Below are 17,577 nucleotides of genomic sequence, written 5' to 3' on the forward strand. Positions count from 1 at the left end.
GCAGCAATACCTAGTGGGTGGGAATCAGAAGAGTAATTCCAGAGGTTATTCTGTATTACCTCTCCATTCCTAAGCATGTACGTAATTTAAGCGAACAGAAAACAGCTGGGCTTTATCTCCATAGGCTCAATTGATACGCATCTAACTTTTCCTCAGCATTGTAAACAAACAGACAGCAAAAGTTTATTATCCTCTAGGTTTCAAACTGTTTATTGTCAATGTTCCCACTGAGGTGTTGAGCTGATGAACAAAACCACAGACATGAACGTCATGAGATGGGGGTTCTGCATTCTCTGGTCCGTTATCTGGACTCCACTCAGCAAAACACTGATCATCATTTGCAACAAAATGTAGTTTGGGGAAGCTCAAACTCCCGTTGGCATGAGCTGCTATGACTGCTGAGGGCCGCGAGGGCAGAGGGAGGGGAATGACACCTGGGACAAGAGAGATGGGTGCCCTTTACAGCGAGAAGGGCCAGAGCGGGTCCTTCCTTTGGCACCCTGCTAGAACTCGCCAAGGAGCACACACCGAGCAATGGGGAGCACCTTCTAATCACACCACACCAAACAACCCAAGATGGTTCAAATCCGGATGCCAGAAATAAGTAAACACACTTGGGAGAGTCGATTTCTTAGCTGAGTCTTTCTGCAGACACTACTGACAAACAAGCTAATCAGTCCACAAAAAAATGTGCGATTTTGCCCCTTCTCCCTTCCTTTGTCTCTTAAATAGTACAAAATGAGCTTCCTAGGAAAATAAAAAGGAAAACAAAAAAGAGGATGCATTAAAAAGGAACTAGCTTCCAGAAACACTTGGCATTTTCCACAGACTTTATTGGATTTTACATGGCAATACACAGTAGTTATGTTGCCCTCTTCAAACACGCACAAATTAAAATACTCCAACGGTATCAAATTGTGCACAAGCGCACATACACTTCTTGACTTTATCACTTGCTTTTGCATTCTACCCCCATAAAATAACCAACGTTCAGACAATAGGCAGCTTCGAAGGGGCAACCTGGTTTCCAACTGATAAACGTAGGAAAAGGGTTAGTTGGAGAGAATGCTGCTTACACTGGACTTAAAATAAACCATCATCTGCCATTGCTGATATGCTTGCTAATAGCACTGGACCGAAGAGAAAACAGAGAGTATTTGTTTGTGCCTATTTCAGCACATAATAATGTAATGTGTCACTAGCCCCTCCTTTTTTTTCCCCCCTGTGAACATCCAGTTGTTATGTTCACTAGCCAGTGTCTCGTGAGAGTGAATCTGGAGGAATACTTTTGCCCAGAAGCCCGCGCCACGTCTTCCCAGTGCTTCCGCAGCATTTGGGACGGCAGGGTCTTAAGTCCGTATTGCAAAGTACTCACAGAAAGTGAGCCCTGACTTCACATCCCAAGCATTTGCACCTTAAAGCTGATGGCAAATGTTACACAGTGTGGTATTTCCACCCGAATAAAATAGCTCCAACACCCCCACAACTGCAGAGGAAGAAACAACAGACGGCGTATTATTTGCAGACGTTACTTAGTCAGGAATAAAGCATCAGTTGTGATTTGTTTGTAGACAAACGGTAAGCAGCACAAAACTATTTTATGTATACATTACGGATTGTTTGGCTGGCTCCAGAGAGAAAATAGCAGCACTAGAATTGTGTGTAACACAACCGGTCCACATAAAATTTTTCATCCTGGTACATAAATAATAGCCTACACTGCCCATCCTTCAAAGAACCAGGCTGTAATAGCTTATCAGGTCACAATAATAGAATGCTAGAGTATATCTACAGTCTACCCCAACATCTGATGGGAGCTCCCTGGAAGCCCCTGAAAGAACCTTTCTTCCTTTCCTAGCGTTGTTACCAGTGTTTCAGAAATACCCACAAAGTCAGCACAAATCTAACATCCCTCGCACCACACCAGCAACACGTCGGAAACGGTCTCACTTCCAGCAAGGAGAGCGATGAAAGAAGTGACAAACGCTTGGCAAAGCAACACACCACCGCAAGGAACAATTCCAGCTGTACTTTTTTTTGCCTTTACAAAGCAAAGAAGCTTCATGCCATTGTGCTAAAATACATGCAATGTTCAACACCTTACGAATGACCACTGTGATAAACAGAGTTACTTTTTTTTGTTTGCTTTTGATTAGGACACCTCGCAATACCAAAAGGCTGACGGCAGATTTCCACTGGCTAGTTAGGGTTTTTAAAGTCTGATGATCTTCAAAAGCAGAGGAGCTGTGATTTAAGAAGGAAAAATGACAAGCAACATGTTTGACACTTGAATATTTGAGGAAAAGTCCCACCTTATGTTCAATAATATGAAATAATATATTTCCTATACATTTCTCTATATAACTTTATTTTTTTTTGCAACTACACCATCTTTACGTTAGTCACAGCACAGAAATATCCCTTCCATACGCAGGGAGTACTCTCGACTTTAAGGAAATTTTAAGTCACAGAAGTGTTAATAACCTTGTTTGACTGCTATAAATACTGCTGCTGGGGACGAGAAAGACGACATTTTAAAATGTGCAGTTTCCATAAGAGTCACTGCTAGAAGAAACACGCTTTATAATTGTTTCATCCCAACGGAAGATCATTAAACTGTGCACTTAGTAAAAAGCAATGAAAGCAAACAATTCCAAAGGTCAGCCTGCCTTTTCCAGTAACCAGCTGGTATGCAAACTGGCATAATCTTTTTACAACCCTCTTCCCTTCCCCCACACCTCGAACTTTCCATCACTCTATATCACAAAATCTAAATTTTTGCTTTTATATGTACTTCATATACTTTTTTTCTTTCTTTTCTTTTTTTTTTTTTTTTTTTATAAAACAGTATAAAAATAAGAGCAACAGTCAGGAGCTACTGGGGAGCTTATGCAAGGCATGGATGACTAAAATCCTACATTGGATACTGTAGGAAGGGCAGAACTGGTACCTGTGCTGAACAAATGCACTTGAAAAACAGCAGTAACATCTTTTTTCAGCCGAGAGCCTAGAGAAAGCTGATGCACAATATCTACAGACGCAATACTTCTAGCTAACATCTTCTGTTATTTTGAAACAGTATAAAGGATTATCTGAGGCTGTGAATAAGCAAAAGGAGCACTATGATACCACGTAAATTTAAATGCAACACTCTGAAACGTATCACCAGTTTGTACATTAAATATAGTAAAAACAATTACCATTCACCAGTGTCTGGGTGTTTCTTATGGCAACTTTAGAGTAGGCACCTTTTTTATTTCCTCCTTTATTTTTTTTATTCTCCACCCCCTAGTATTACTTCTAACAAACAGAAGCAAGAGCAATGTAATGTACATGATCTGCTGCCCGTCACATATAATGATGACGTTTCTTGCACACAGGAAAGTGAGCCTTTGCCAGTGCCTGGTGGTTACTGTCACACGTTGGAGTCCTCATCTGTTATACTGGTGCTAGGGGAGCGAGTTGCAAAGTCTTTAAACATTTCATCTTCTTTCAACATGTGCTAGAAAGGAAAGGAGAGGAAAGTCAAGATTCAGGCCCTCGCAACAAAAATCAAGCACCTGGGACGGTCCAGTCTCGCACCTGGCAGCAAACAGCACCGTCAGCTCTGCCAGCCACTGCTTCATTCTGCTGAGGATGTTTTTCACCCACGCTGGTTCCTGATCAGCTCGTGACTCCGGTCCCTTTCCGCTGGCCCAAATGGCTGGGGGAACGCAGGCTGGGGCTGGGCTTCCGCCAAGAAAACGTGCCATGACTCTTAGTTGGCAAGCCCAACTAAGTTGGCAAGCCCATGGACAACCCGCCAGCTTAGAGCTGGGTACCATGTCCTCTGCCCTCCCTGGAGCATGGAGAGTCAGCAAAGAGGGCTGCTGACCATGGGCCACCACTCCCAGCCAGGGGAACCTGCCAGCCAGGACGGGCAGGTATCTTCCACAACTGCTAATTTTTCTTTTCCCCCGCTGTCCCTGTACAAAAGCCAAAGGACCTCATCTGACTCCTAGTTGGTGCTTCACTCTATTCCAAGACTTGGTCCCGCTATGCACTGGAATCAATCCAAGCAATTGCCCCCAAAACTACAAAATGTAGCTGCTTAACACAGCCAGTAAGGGTGAAGAAAAGTTGTACTTAGCGTATTTGTATTAAATAGCAGTGCTGGTAATATTTATATTTATAGCACCGCTATTTACCACTAGCAACTGTCAAGGGGTTTATATCCGTCATACAGAAACAGATCATATTCCACAGACCCCACATTTAAGCCTTACTGTCAAGTTGTTGATGCCTTCTGAAAACGCTCCTATTTGCCTTACTGTTCCTTCTGAATCTTCCATCTACAAAAAACAGATAACGAAAAATGAATGAATAATAAATTCATTGTATGCCACGACAGAGTGGCAATTAAGTGCAACAAATAATATAACTGCTTGATTACACTCCATATGGTCAGAGGAAGGGAGGAGTGTCCCTGTCAGGAGAGGACAGTTATGCCAGACTAGGTCCTAAAGGCACTGCACTCACAGCTTGAACCTCCTTGGGCTGAGAGGCACATTTATTAGTGGTGCTGTGTGACTGCAGGAAGTCAGGACCTTTACAGGCCAAAGCAAAAGGAAAAGAAAGGTTTTTCAACCAAATTTGACAGCACAGTCAAGGACTCCAAACTGCTAGCACTGGCTTACCTGCTCCAGCCTGTCCAAATCATCATCATCATATACTCGGATATCCAGGCCAGGCTTAAAACCCTTCTTTGACCCACTTCCAGATGCCCGCCCCAGCTCCATAGGACACACATACTCTTCCACATCATCTTGCTTCTTCTTCCTCAGGCTCCCAAAATTGCTGAAGGCAAGCTTCTTTGGCTTACAAGTGAAGAGAAAATTGACAAGAAGTTAGAGAGTCGGCAAAGAATTAACAGGTCTCTTACTCTTCATTGGTGTTTCAACGATGGAAGATCAAACCCCCACTGCTCTCCTAAACAAAGACCTTCTGAATAGCTGTATTTCACAACAGTAGCATCTGAAAGAATGTGATGTGTCCCCTCATTCTACCACTGTTAAGACAACACCATTTAAATGATCCCAAATCAGAATCCCACTGCATTAAACCGTGAACATATAAACAGTAAGAGACGGTCTCCCTCCCAGACATCTTCCATCACAGACAGAAAGACAACATGCAAGAATGCTACCGCTTGTCTGCGCGGATGAGAGGCTGAGATGTGGTGCATTCATAGTAGACACAAATGTCAAACCCAGGTCTGCCCAGTTCTGCTCTTCATGCTTCTTTCGTCAGCTGCCAGCCCCTTTTCTCAAACCTTACTGAACTACTCTCCAATCACAGATAAAACCAGCACACTGGAGATCTAAATGTCTGCCAGGAGTTCACACACTGACCAGAACAAGTGACCTACCTTTACTTTGGCAGTTGCTGTTAAGAGGATGTAGTCTGGGGACTCCATGGCTTCACGTTTCTGCTGCTGGGCCTCCTGCCCAACGAGGAGGTTGAAATGAGTCGCCAAGTGCCGTCTCAGTAGTGTCTTGTTTGGTGGGATGTTCAGCAACTGTGCCATGGTTTCTACATTGAAACGAGGCTCCAAAACCTATTAATCAAATCACAGAGAATCCAGCTGAAGCTAGTGCTGTCTGATGAGGGCTCAAGGACATCAACAGGCAAGCCTATCTCAGTCACTAAGGTTGCTTTGCAGGTTTTGTACTTGAGAGGAAACGTACAACAAAGAGAGAGAAAACAGAGTTAACTAGTTAAAGGATTCATAAAATGCTACCTCCAGGCTTTCCTTCTTGAGTTATAAATAGAATTAAATTGGCAGGTAAGAAGAAAGGAATAGATAAATCCACGCTTAACTCATGTAATGTGTGAAGCTGCCACAAAATGTTTACCCGCCATCCTCTTGAATCCTGGAGAATGTAAGCAGAGGAATGATGGAAAATGAACAGACATAAAATGTTTGGAACAGGGATATACCTCTTAATCACCACAACAAACTTCCGCAAGCTTAAGTCTCCTGCCTGGAGTATTTGATGTTAGAGCAGTTAAAAACAAGCCTGGTTTGACATTGAAATCACAAATTTTACAAAAGTAACAAGCCTCCCACACAAAATAAAAACATATGCAGGTCTAGGAAGGAAGACAGTGGCTGTTTAACAGCACAGGATCAGTGTACAGCATTGTAGGACAGAAGGTGGAAAATCCCATACCTAAATTAAATTGTGAGGGGAGTACAGACAATCAAACCCATTGCTGCCCACACTGATTTTGTCCATGGCATTTGTGTCCTTTAAACTATAGCGTAATAAATTTTGATAGCGACTCCTTATTAAGCAGAATAAGAAGATAAGGTGTGTGCAGAAAAGATAATGTCAGAACTTTGCTCTAGTGATTCTCAGCCATATTTTTTTTAAAATAAAATGGAATAAGCCAGGCTAAAACCTTACCATCAGTCCCCCATGCACACCGCTCCCTCGCAGATTAGGAGCATACTCTGCCAGATCAACAGAGCGTAACCACTCCATCACGCGATGGTTGGTCCACTGGGTGACCTCAGAAGGTGTGACGTTATTCTGTGAACAGGAGGAACAGGCAGTTAAGGAGACTTCCCAACTCAGCTGTCCCAGCCCCAATCTTTTTTGAAACAAACCTCTCCTGCCCTTAATGAATGCAAGCTCACTTCACACTTGAGAAAAAAAACCTCTTTATGGACTGCTATCTTGCAGCAATACCAATGTGGAGATGGGTCTGGACAGTGGGCATTTGATTATCCTGCTGTGCACTAGGACTACTTGCAATTTCTACCAGTAGAACTGAAAATTTAACTAGCTCCACGAGCCACTGTGCTTTTCTTGCAGATATGCATCGTGAATCCAAGAGTCTGGGTTGCTTCATTGTTCATTGCCCTACCCAGCATAAGCAGCTTCCAAAACAAACCGATGGCAGTCTCTTGCCCAGTAACAGGGCCAAACTCGTTTTATGCAGAAAACTGACACGGACACCAATTTTCTGGAGAGTTACACAAGACTCACGGCAACAGTGCGCTGAGTTCAAGATGATTTATGTTCCAGACAGCACATCAGAGACAGCCAAAACAGCCAGCTGTTGGCTAGGAAGAGGAGCAGGAGTTTTGGCAAGGGGACATGAGTCTGGGGCCATGACAAGTGGAGGAATGAAAGCAGTCTTCCAGGTAGTGATGGCAGAGCATGAGACTTGGAAGAACAACATGAGAAAAAGGAAACTGAAAAAGAAACAGTGGAATAGGAAGGAGAAGAAAGGAGGAGAGGGCAGAGCAGGAATAATCAGGAACACCAGGGCAAAACTGTAGAGGATTCCTCTTCACAGTTTCATCTTAAAACAGTACCTCATCAGATGGCCTCCTGCGCAGACAGTTGGGCTCAAAGTTATTTATTCTCAGAACTTGAATGGCTCTTTTGATGCTGAGGTGGTGTAGGACGCTGACAACTTTCAAGGACAGCAAGTCATCCTGTCAAGAGGAAAGGGGAGTTAATAAACATAATTATGCTTACTGGTAGAGCCAGCACCCAACTGGAGGAGACTGCTTTGGGCCCTGGCTTAAAATGGCATATCTGACACATTCTGGGGTAAGATCTTAATTGTGAGACACGTGATTAACATCAAACCATCTGTCCCAAAATAAAAGCTTGCTTTGTACTAGCTCCTGGATGATGTTCTTCACATAGGGTACAGGGCTTACTACAAGAAACCTGGGGTAATGAGAAGGGAAGAGGGTGGAATGACACATCCTCAGTGATCTGATTAGAGCCAGGACAGTGCATCAGACTCACCTGGCATTTGCATTTAATCCTTCCAAAAGTTTTAATAGCACAAACATCCAGCTAAAAGTTTAATTGAAAACACAAATTACCCTGAAAATTGAGACATTCTGTATGGTTAGAATGAAAAGAAAAAGAGGGAAGAAAAATACAAAGGTGTGTCAGGTTGGTCTCCCACAGCTGCAGATGATAATTGTTTTTTAAAATGCTTGTCACAAGTGATGGAATGATGGGAAGGGTGCCCATACCCAGCCTGTGCAGAGGCTCAGCTAAAGTCTCCTCGGCCCCACCTCACCATCACTGTGTAGCTCCTACCTTGTGCAGGCACCTGCTACCATTTGAGGGAAGGAGAGCAGGTTGGCCAGGAGTGCCGACTCCCCCTTGTACGTGTCAAGGGAGCACGCTGGACACATGGGCATCCTGAAGGTTGGCTCTGTGGCAAGGCACCACAAGGAAACCTGGCTGTGCCTTTACACCACACCATTTTCAGCACAGGATGAGGCACTTCTCACACATCGAAGGGCAAGAACCTGCAAAGGCATGGCCACACTCCTCCCTGTAATGCACTGGTGCTACTAACAAAAGCAGCCGGTTCTTTCTCCAAAAGCTCAAACCTCACAATGTTTTTTACTTAAATGTTCATCTCACAGGGGACTTATTTTATAGCTTGCACAGACCGGCTGTTTAGGCTCCCGCCAGTGTCCACGGAAAGTGTCAGGCATCTCTTGGGACAATTCATGCCATGCTAAAGAATGAGGTAGTGCCTCACAACGCCCCCCTCTCTGCACTGACCACTGGGCACAGAAGACTGCCTTCAGCTGGACAGGTGGCTTTTTGATGTTAAGCCACCTTAGCATCGATGGGAGAGTTGAGTTCCCCTCTTTGTGACTACAGTAGCAAGCAGGAGTTTTACTTTGGCTTCATTAAAGTTCCCTCTTCTCGTTCTTGTACTCAGGGCTCCTTCAAACCACGGAGGAGGGGAGAGACACAGCCTTCTGGCACCCAAGGGGGCTCAACTCACAGGACACGTGGTGGACAATGGTGAAGCAGACGGAAGATTTAGATGAGGCTCACAGATCAAAAAAGGCTGCTGGTGCTACCCAACACCCTGACCTGCTGACAGGTTTGGAAACTAAGCAATGCAGAAAATGTCACATTTTGCCCACCTCTGGTTTAATTCCAACGACTTGCCCCAGAAATTTATCATTTCAAAACCAAAACAATCAGATTCTCTGTCATTCAGGGATCCAAGCCATGGAAAGCTTATAAGGAGGAGTGTGTGACAGGCCTGGCTAGAATTCCCACCTCACTTATTGCTCCTGTTGCTCCAGAGGGGTGCTACAAAAGAAAAACCTCCCGTGCACTGCAACTGTGGTCACATGCTGAGACACTTGCATTCCTGCTAAGGTAGGCTCTTCAGTTGTAACTGAGTCCTAACTATGCCAATTAAGTTCCTCACAGTCCAAATCTCTGCTGTTGCAAGTTGGCTAACAGATAAATTTATGCATCCTTGTGCCAGGGTTAACCTGGCTCAATATGTTTCAGAATTACTTAAGTGTTTGGACTTTATTTTGTCAGAATATTTAAGATTACATTCTTCACTTGCCCAAATAAACTCTAAGATTAGAGTTTCTCTTTTGTGGTTTGCTAAGTCAGGGTAACTCCATGTGATTTTAAAAAGTATTTCTTTCATACTTTGCAGAGTCTGGATGGAGGCCTGTCACTAGCGGTGTTCCCCAGGGGTCTGTGCTGGGTCCAGTCCTGTTCAATGTATTCATCAGTGACCTGGATGATGGGATAGAGCGTAACCTCAGCAAGTTTGCTGATGACACCAAGCTGGGAGGAGTGGCTGTTACACCAGAAGGCTGTGCTGCCATCCAGCAAGACCTGGACAGGCTGGAGAGCTGGGCTGAGGGGGACCTCATGAAATTCAACAAGAGCAAGGGCAAGGTCCTGCACCTGGTGAGGAACAACTCCATCCACCAGTACAGGCTGGGGGCTGAACTACTGGAAAGTGGCTCCACTGAGAAGGACCTGGGAGTGCTGGTGGACAACAAGTTGACCATAAGCCAGCAGTGTGCCCTTGTGGCCAAGAAGGCCAATGGTATCCTCGGCCGCATTAAAAGGAGTGTGGCCAGCAGATCGAGAGAGGTTATCCTCCCCCTCTACTCTGCCCTAGCAAGACCACATTTGGAGTCCTGTGTCCAGTTTTGGGCCCCCCAGTTTAAGAAGGATGTGGAACTCCTCAAGCAAGTCCAGCAGAGAGCTACCAAGATGATCAGGGGGCTGGAGCACCTCCCTTATGAGGAAAGGCTGAGAGATTTGGGTTTGTTCAGCCTGGAGAAGGGAAGACTGAGGGGGGATTTCATCAATACCTATAAATATCTAAAGGGTGAGTGTCAGGAACATGGGACTAGGCTCTTTTCAATAGTGCCCAATGGCAGGGCAAGGGGCCATGGGCACAAGTTGGAACACAGGAAGTTCCCCCTCAATATGAGCAAAAACTTCTTTACTGCGAGGGTGACAGAGCAGTGGAACAGGCTGCCCAGGGAGGTTGTGGAGTTGCCTTCCCTGGAGACATTCAAAACCCACCTGGATGCGGTGATGTGCTCCTTGCTCCAGGTGTCCCTGCTCAAGCAGGGTGGTTGGACAAGATGATCTCCAGAGGTCCCTTCCAACCCCTACCATTCTGTGATTCTGTTATATACCTGTATTTAGCTGTATGTATTTAGCCGATCATTTACACTGAAGCTGCTGTTACAATCTGATGGTTAAACTCTGCCTAAAAATGTCCTTAGTGATCCACAGTTAAGGGGAAGTAACAGAAAGAATATCTGTTTAAAAGACAAAGCTCCTGCTACGCATCCCTCCTCTGTCCACCTATTACTTTTCTTTCTTTTTTAATAGAAAAAAGGCTGACTGTTGAATAACACAAGTTCCCTTACAATACAGCCTATGCTGCGTCTTATCTGCATTCAATCCTTATTCAGGTAATACAGGAGTAAAGTCTCCCAATGCAAGATCAAGCTCAGTGGAGCCTACTGGCACCAGATCTCCAAGTCCTAAGAAGCAGAAGAAAGAAACTACCTCTTTCTTCTATATTAATGCCTGAACACAAAAAGCTAAAGGAAGCAAACAACAAACTACACTACATAAGCAGCAAATATTTAACATTTGACCAAAATGGACTCAACAGCCAAGTCATGCCAGGTAGCCAAGGCAGGTGAGGCCTGGCAGCAGCTGCAGCTCCTCAGCAGTGCTGTGCTTGTATTACAGGAGGAGAGTTTGATATATCAACCCTAGGTCTCCTCCTGGTGCTGTTGTACAGCCTATATAAAATACATGCAAATGTGGCATAAAAATTAACTTTTACTCTGCCCGTGGCATGGCTCAAGGGAGAACAGGAGTGTGACTGGTTTCTTTTTTGTTATACAGAAGGAATTAATATTAGCAATGCTCAGTTTGCATTTGTGTCTCCAGAGAAGAACAAAGGTCTTATCTCATCTTACCTGAAACCTTACAGTAAGGAAACCTGCTGAGTTGGCTTCACCTGACCAGCAGTAACGTGGGGAGCTGATGCTGGTGCTAAGCATTTTTAAATACATTATACAAAAGCTAATAAATGTAGCCTGTTTTCAAACAAGTTGGCTCTTAAAACTGCAATTTTCTTCAAAGGAAATTGCTTGGGTTTTCTTCACCTAAGCAGCCACATGAATAGGTAAGTAGACTGAATATTTGCTCACTGAAGAAAAAAATTCCACCTACTTCTATTAATTAATAACAACCTGAAGAGCAAAAGCCCAGCTGCATGAACTGTGACCACAGAATTACACACTTTTGTGTACTTACAAATGCTGCCTGAGCACATCAATATCATGCACAGCTGTTAAGCACAAGATTGCCCATTTCTTGCCCATTTCTTCAAGAGCCTGAGTCCGGGCTCTTGCTTACTATGTTTGGTCTTCCACCTTAAGATAGTATCTTTAAAGCTGGAAAGAATATAGGAAATACCTCCAGGTGAGTAGTAGCATCAGGCCTTCTGTTTTCTACAGGTTACAGCTATTAGCATTAACTTAACACAAGACACTAACTACAGTTCCAAGGGGTCCTTTAACACTGCAGTGAAGCACACAGACAAGTACAGCATTCTGGCATATTCTTCTAGCAGTAGCGATGCCTCTGACACTCTGACCTCCTTCAGCCTTCTCCCTTCAGTTATCCAGAAAATTTGAAGACCCAGTTTATGAACCATTCAACATCTTTGAAATTACTGTCAGAAAGTCTCATGAGACACATAAGATGTTTAGCTGTTGTTAGTATATAGGTGCAGCCTCTGTGACACTGCAAAAGCAAGTAAAAGTAAGCTCCAAGTTTAGCTTCCTTTCAGTAGATTGGTTCATCTGGAGCAAAACTCACGCACAGACAGTGACCGCATGCTACTTTTACATTCCTTTTTAAGACTTTCAACACAGACCCAGAGTAACGCACAGACGGTCTGCTGACCTCCACATGGGCACCGACTTTCTGCTCTAGGAAGCTACAAGCCAGATCGCTGTGATCCGGCTCTTTGGCTCCCTGTGGACACTGGATCCCATAAGATGCCATATGGGGCCTGAGGATAGCTGTTTGTGACATGAGAGCTGCCCAAGCAGCCATAGATCCTCTTCTGCACCCCACAAGTAGGCTGCTTGTGGAGCCAGCCAGGATTTGGCCAGTAGCCACTTGCACGGGAGGCCCAAGGGAAAGAAGGTTAGCAATGATGGCTCATAGCAGCACCTCCTCTCCAGCCACAGCCAGCTGTCTCTCAGGGCCAGCTGCTGGATGGACCCCCTTTTCCCCCTCATAGCAGGGTGTGTTTGGGGCCAGGGCTACCTGTGGGGGAAGGCTTGGGGGAGGCTGAGAGGAGGTGAATATGAGAAGGGTAGAAGGTTGCCTGCAGAGGTGCACAGTAAGGCACAGATCCTGGTGCTGTGGGGTGCAAAAAAGGCTGCTGTTGCTGGCAGATTGATCCAAAGGGAGCAGGAGGAAGATGGAGAAGGAGGAGGATATTAAGCGAATATAGTATCTATGTAGCCACAACAACAGGTACAGTGAAAGCAGGTCACTCCAGTCTCACCTGGTCTTTAGTGAGCTATCTGGAGGTATGCCAGCAGGCATTGAAGTGGGGAGAAACTAAGAACACAAACAAGATGTCAGGAAAAGAAATGCCATTTACTCACCACGGTCATGTAATGGAGCATTCGGCCGTCCACCTTTCCTTCATCAAACTGGGTCTTATACTGGGGGAGGCCAATGTCATCCAGCCACCCTAAGGCAGAGACAGACACTCATGTCAGTGTGGTAGCCAAGTTACCCAGCACCAGTTAGTGTTATTCTTACTCTTTAAGCCACAAATTAGCTATGATTAGGAACCCCTATCAGAAGTTGCCGCTTCAGCATGCAATTAAATCTTACTGGTAACCCAGTGGTAATCCAGTTTTCCATGATTGTTTTCCTCTTCAGACCCAAGTGCCTGCAGAGCAAGCTGAAGCTTCTTCCGATGCAGTGGGTGCTTTATCCCAAGCTCCTGTGAAAGGAAGGAAAGCAGCAAACCTAGAGACAATACTGTGTTTTATTTTTCCCTCTGCTGAATTACAAATGGTTTCAGAGAGTCACACTGTACACAGCACTTGCTGGTGACTTGGCAGGTGCATTTTCTATTTCCTGAATATCAGCATCATCTTAGCACATGTTCAGCACTAGGGAAAGGCCCACTCACTGTGGTGGATTAATTTCAAAACATAGTGGACTCCAAACAGAATGAAAATGTCAGCCACAATATTCTCATACCAGGTTAAAAACCCCCTCGTTATAAAACACGTTAGCATTCAGAAGAATACTTGATGGGATTACTTCCTTCCCTCCCACTTAGGCAAGTAAGATTATAGGAATTATTTAGCAAAGAGCACCAGAAAATCCCAGGAGTTACTGAAATTTATTAGTACTTCCAAATGCATAACACCATCCTGAGTTTAACTGCAAGTGCAGCCATTCCAGGATCTCTTCAATCCCATATACACTTTCACCAGTGCTTGCTAGTTAACGTTACCTCTGATAACATTATTACAAGCCACTATGCCCATATCATGCTTTTGTTATTCTGGTTGTAGTGTAACTACAACTTTGAATTAGCTCACTGCCTCACTGAGAGAACAGGCTTACTATCTTGGTGAAGATAGTGATTTTTAAAAGCTGAAAATTCAAATGTTAGCAAATACTGTGGATTCAAAGTACAGACTGAATCAACTTTTTTCATGTTTCTAGTTTTAGAAAACAATATGTAAACAATTCTATAATGATCTAAGACAAAGAAACTGATCACGCTTCTGTATAACAAATCCTCATTCCTCTTTGTGTAAAATGTGCAGAAAATAGTGTCAGACCAAAACAGCAGCTTTTTACACCTTTCTCACACAGGCATAAAATAACTACCATAAACAAGTGCTAATTAATCTACAAACCCATATGATAATGAGGCACTCCTGTGTGCATATTTTTCAAGTGGCATAGCTGATTGATATGTCCCTGCTTAATGAGGTTAAATCACATATTTGTAATTATTAGTTTCATTACAGAGCATTACATTTCTATTAAACTTCAACTGGAAAAATACAGATTTGGCACCACTGCAGATGACAAAATTTTAAAAACTCATCTGTTTACTATTTTTTTTTTCTGGATACACCCTACAGACATGATTTACAGGCACAGAAATGGCAATTTTTTGTACGTTTAATTGAAAGCAGTGTTTCCAGTATTTCTCACCTTTTCCAGATCCTGCTGAGAAGCCTGCAGAAGTGTTTGGCCAGACAGTATCCAGTGTTTGCCGTTACTAATGTAAGAGCCTAGCCCTTGGTCCTGGAGCCAGTTGCAAACCTGCTCCTTTGTCCACTTTGCGAATGGTGCGTCCAGCTCACTACAGAAGATTTTACAAAAAAAAAAAAAAAGACTAATAAATCCCATGTCTCAAATCTCCTATTCTCACATATAACGATAAAACCAAAACCTAGGCCTAATTCATGAGTATTTTGTGGGAGTTGGGACAATCTCTGTGGGAGAACATGCATCACGGTGAGCTGTTAGGTGAGCCTCATGAAGCAGAGGGTGTCTCTACCTCTGAACTGTCACCAACATGAAGCACTGATAGCTGCTGATCTCCTGCCACTATCACAATAAACAGAGTCTATTAATACCACTGAAACAACTACCTCTGCTGCTAGGGTGGCTAAAAATCTGAAGTAAGACGATGTTTTACTTTAACCTTTAATCCCCAGAAGTGCAACAGGAAACGCACCAGAGGAATATCTGTCATTGCCACACGAGGGCTGACACTCTGCTTTGCACGGCCTCACAGCTGCACTCCTGCAAAGCCGTGGACAAGGAAGGTTCAACTCGCAGCAGGACCCCACCACCCAACCAACCTCAACCTGGCAAAGACCATCTCTCAAAGGAGGAAACAGCCTGGATCTGCCTGCTTCCATTTGCCAGGAGAGGGGACATTTCATTTTGACACTGCGCTTCTCCTTTGGACCCTGCGTTCAACTGATGGTGCTGGAAAGGCAAGCACCAGCACACTTCACACCACTTGTCTTACTTGTGAGACTGCCCCAAGTCTCGAGACCAGCCCAGTCGTGGCCCCGCCGTTGCTCTTGTCCCTCCTCTTTTGAACTCCGTCTCAGACATGTCATCTGGGTTGAAGGTAGTAGACTGACTTCTTTTAAGTCTAGTTTAAAGGAAGAAAGGGCATTCACATTTGTCTAAGGAAAAACCATGCTTCTACTGCTGCAACCAATACAGGTAAGATCTCCTGTAGGCTTTGTGGCTCTTCTTCTACCCCCCCACTGACCTGCTGTGAGCTCCCTCAAATGCCACACTGGTTCCTGCTCTTCCGACAGTGGAGCATGGAGCCACATGTTGGAGGGGGAAAAAGGGAAGATGTGTTCCCAGCAAACCCCTGTGCAAACCCCAGCTTTGGAGAACAGTAATTTTTCATCTTTTACTTACTTTCCAAATAACTTCTTGATCCCTCTGGCCTTTTTCCTGGAATCTGGAGAAGGCGGAGTCATCTGTAGGCTATCCGTTTCTTTTGGGCGAGGGGGCAAGCCAGCCAGATCCAAGTGATCTGCAGATCCCTTCTCTGTTTCAGCTATTCGAAAGAAAAAGCCCTGTCAAGACTCACTTGTGTGGGACTGTACAGGCACACTCCTGAACTCGGGAATTACTCTTGATAAAATTATTGAGAGCTTCATGTTAAGAAAATGGGGCAGAGAGGGATGGGAAAGTCCAGGAGAAACAACACATGTTACTCTTTCATGGACCTGACTAGGAACACTCAAAGGCAACGCTCTGCACAAGTTAAGTGCCTTGCATCCAAGGTGGGCAAAAAACCACCTCGTGAATCAATTAGTGAATTAAATCCCAAGTTTGCTCTTCCTTAGGGAGCGCTCCTACAGTCCTTGTACAGACAGAGCCGAGACACATGGATGCCCAGGAATAATTCAGTGCCATGGCACCGCACCGAACCAGAAGACCCCACAGACAGAAAAATTAAATAATTTCCTTGCAGGCATCTTTCCTAATAACTTGTAGTATCCCATAAATTCCCCATCCAGGAAATTCCAGCAACAACCAACTCTTCCTGCCCCAGGAGCAGGAGCGCCCTTTTCTCCTTACCTCTGCAAAGTGTGGAATGCCCAGTTCCTCTGCAGAGAAATGCCAAGGAGTTGAGGCTCTGTTTGAACTAAATCATCTCTTTTGAGGGATGCACAGAACATCCCTGAGAGACCCTACACATTACCACCCACTCTAAAAGCATTAAATCTTTGATCTGTAGCTCCTGAGGGCTCCTGTCCCCAAAAGTGAAGTTGTCACAAAATGGTTTAGTAAAAGCTAAACTAACGAAGAAGAAAACTTTTACGATTATTTAAAAAAAAAAAAAACAAAAACCAAAAAAAAACAACTAAAAGAACTTTAGTATCTACTAGGCTACATAAGCAGAGATGTGCCAGCAAGTGCCAGATAGATGAACAAAACCACCGTGGCGAGTTTATGCCACTTACTTGCTAAGGAACAGCAACAGCACGAGTCTGCTCAGATGAAGCAGCTGTGGCAAGGCAGCCTGCAGCAGGCTGACAGTCAGGCCTGTAACCACTTTTACCATCTTTTAACATGGTTGTGTAATTAGATGACCATCATTTGTTTTTGAAATGGAGACTCAGACTTCCAGGAGAAAGCGAAACAAGTTATGTGAATCAAAGTAGAGCATATATTGCTGGGACATGTGGTCTTGGGCTATGGAGTTAACACTGACATGGCCACAACGTGCCATACACAGCAACAAACTGCAGGCTTTGCCAGCATATCTTTCTGCTGGGCAAAGTTTAGGTGATTCAGCCAGAATACATTTGAACATGTCCCATTTTCCACTGACGCTTTAGATGTTTAACCTTGCAGTGAGGCAACAAGGTCACATAAAAGATTATTTCCGGACACTTTGGTTTGACTGTTATCGAATACAGGGATCCTGCCAGTGAGAGAGCACTAATGTCAAACCAGGCTTTTGCACTTGCGGTTTTTGCTTTACTTGTATAAGGAAAGTGATAGCTTAGAAAAAAACACATTTAAACAGCATTGTAGAGAGAGAATACCAGGACAAGGTTGGGTGCATTAGTAGCAGAGATTTGCGGGTATTGCAACGTTTGCTCCTTGTACGTCGCTCCCTTTCATGCACTGACACAAC

At 44.3% G+C, this 17,577-nt stretch overlaps 1 protein-coding gene across 19 annotated transcripts in view; it reads right to left on the bottom strand.

Annotated features, from left to right (window-relative positions):
- Positions 1 to 812: 812 nt before the first annotated feature.
- PPFIBP1 (PPFIB scaffold protein 1) overlaps positions 813 to 17,577 on the bottom strand; it is a 116,497-nt gene continuing 99,732 nt past the window's right edge. For all 19 annotated transcript variants that reach the window (XM_075113398.1, XM_075113297.1, XM_075113350.1 and 16 more), the window contains 11 exons: positions 15,843 to 15,984; positions 15,433 to 15,561; positions 14,604 to 14,754; positions 13,254 to 13,365; positions 13,019 to 13,107; positions 7,367 to 7,489; positions 6,450 to 6,575; positions 5,408 to 5,596; positions 4,677 to 4,856; positions 4,266 to 4,331; positions 813 to 3,502 (listed from right to left, as the gene is read on the bottom strand). In XM_075113398.1, coding sequence (XP_074969499.1) covers positions 3,416 to 3,502; positions 4,266 to 4,331; positions 4,677 to 4,856; positions 5,408 to 5,596; positions 6,450 to 6,575; positions 7,367 to 7,489; positions 13,019 to 13,107; positions 13,254 to 13,365; positions 14,604 to 14,754; positions 15,433 to 15,561; positions 15,843 to 15,984 — 1,394 coding nt within the window. In that variant the 3' untranslated portion in view covers positions 813 to 3,415. The remainder of the gene's footprint in view (positions 3,503 to 4,265; positions 4,332 to 4,676; positions 4,857 to 5,407; positions 5,597 to 6,449; positions 6,576 to 7,366; positions 7,490 to 13,018; positions 13,108 to 13,253; positions 13,366 to 14,603; positions 14,755 to 15,432; positions 15,562 to 15,842; positions 15,985 to 17,577) is intronic.

This window comes from Phalacrocorax aristotelis, chromosome 1 (genome assembly GCF_949628215.1).
Source record: "Phalacrocorax aristotelis chromosome 1, bGulAri2.1, whole genome shotgun sequence".
NCBI classification, from domain to species: Eukaryota; Metazoa; Chordata; class Aves; order Suliformes; family Phalacrocoracidae; genus Phalacrocorax; species Phalacrocorax aristotelis.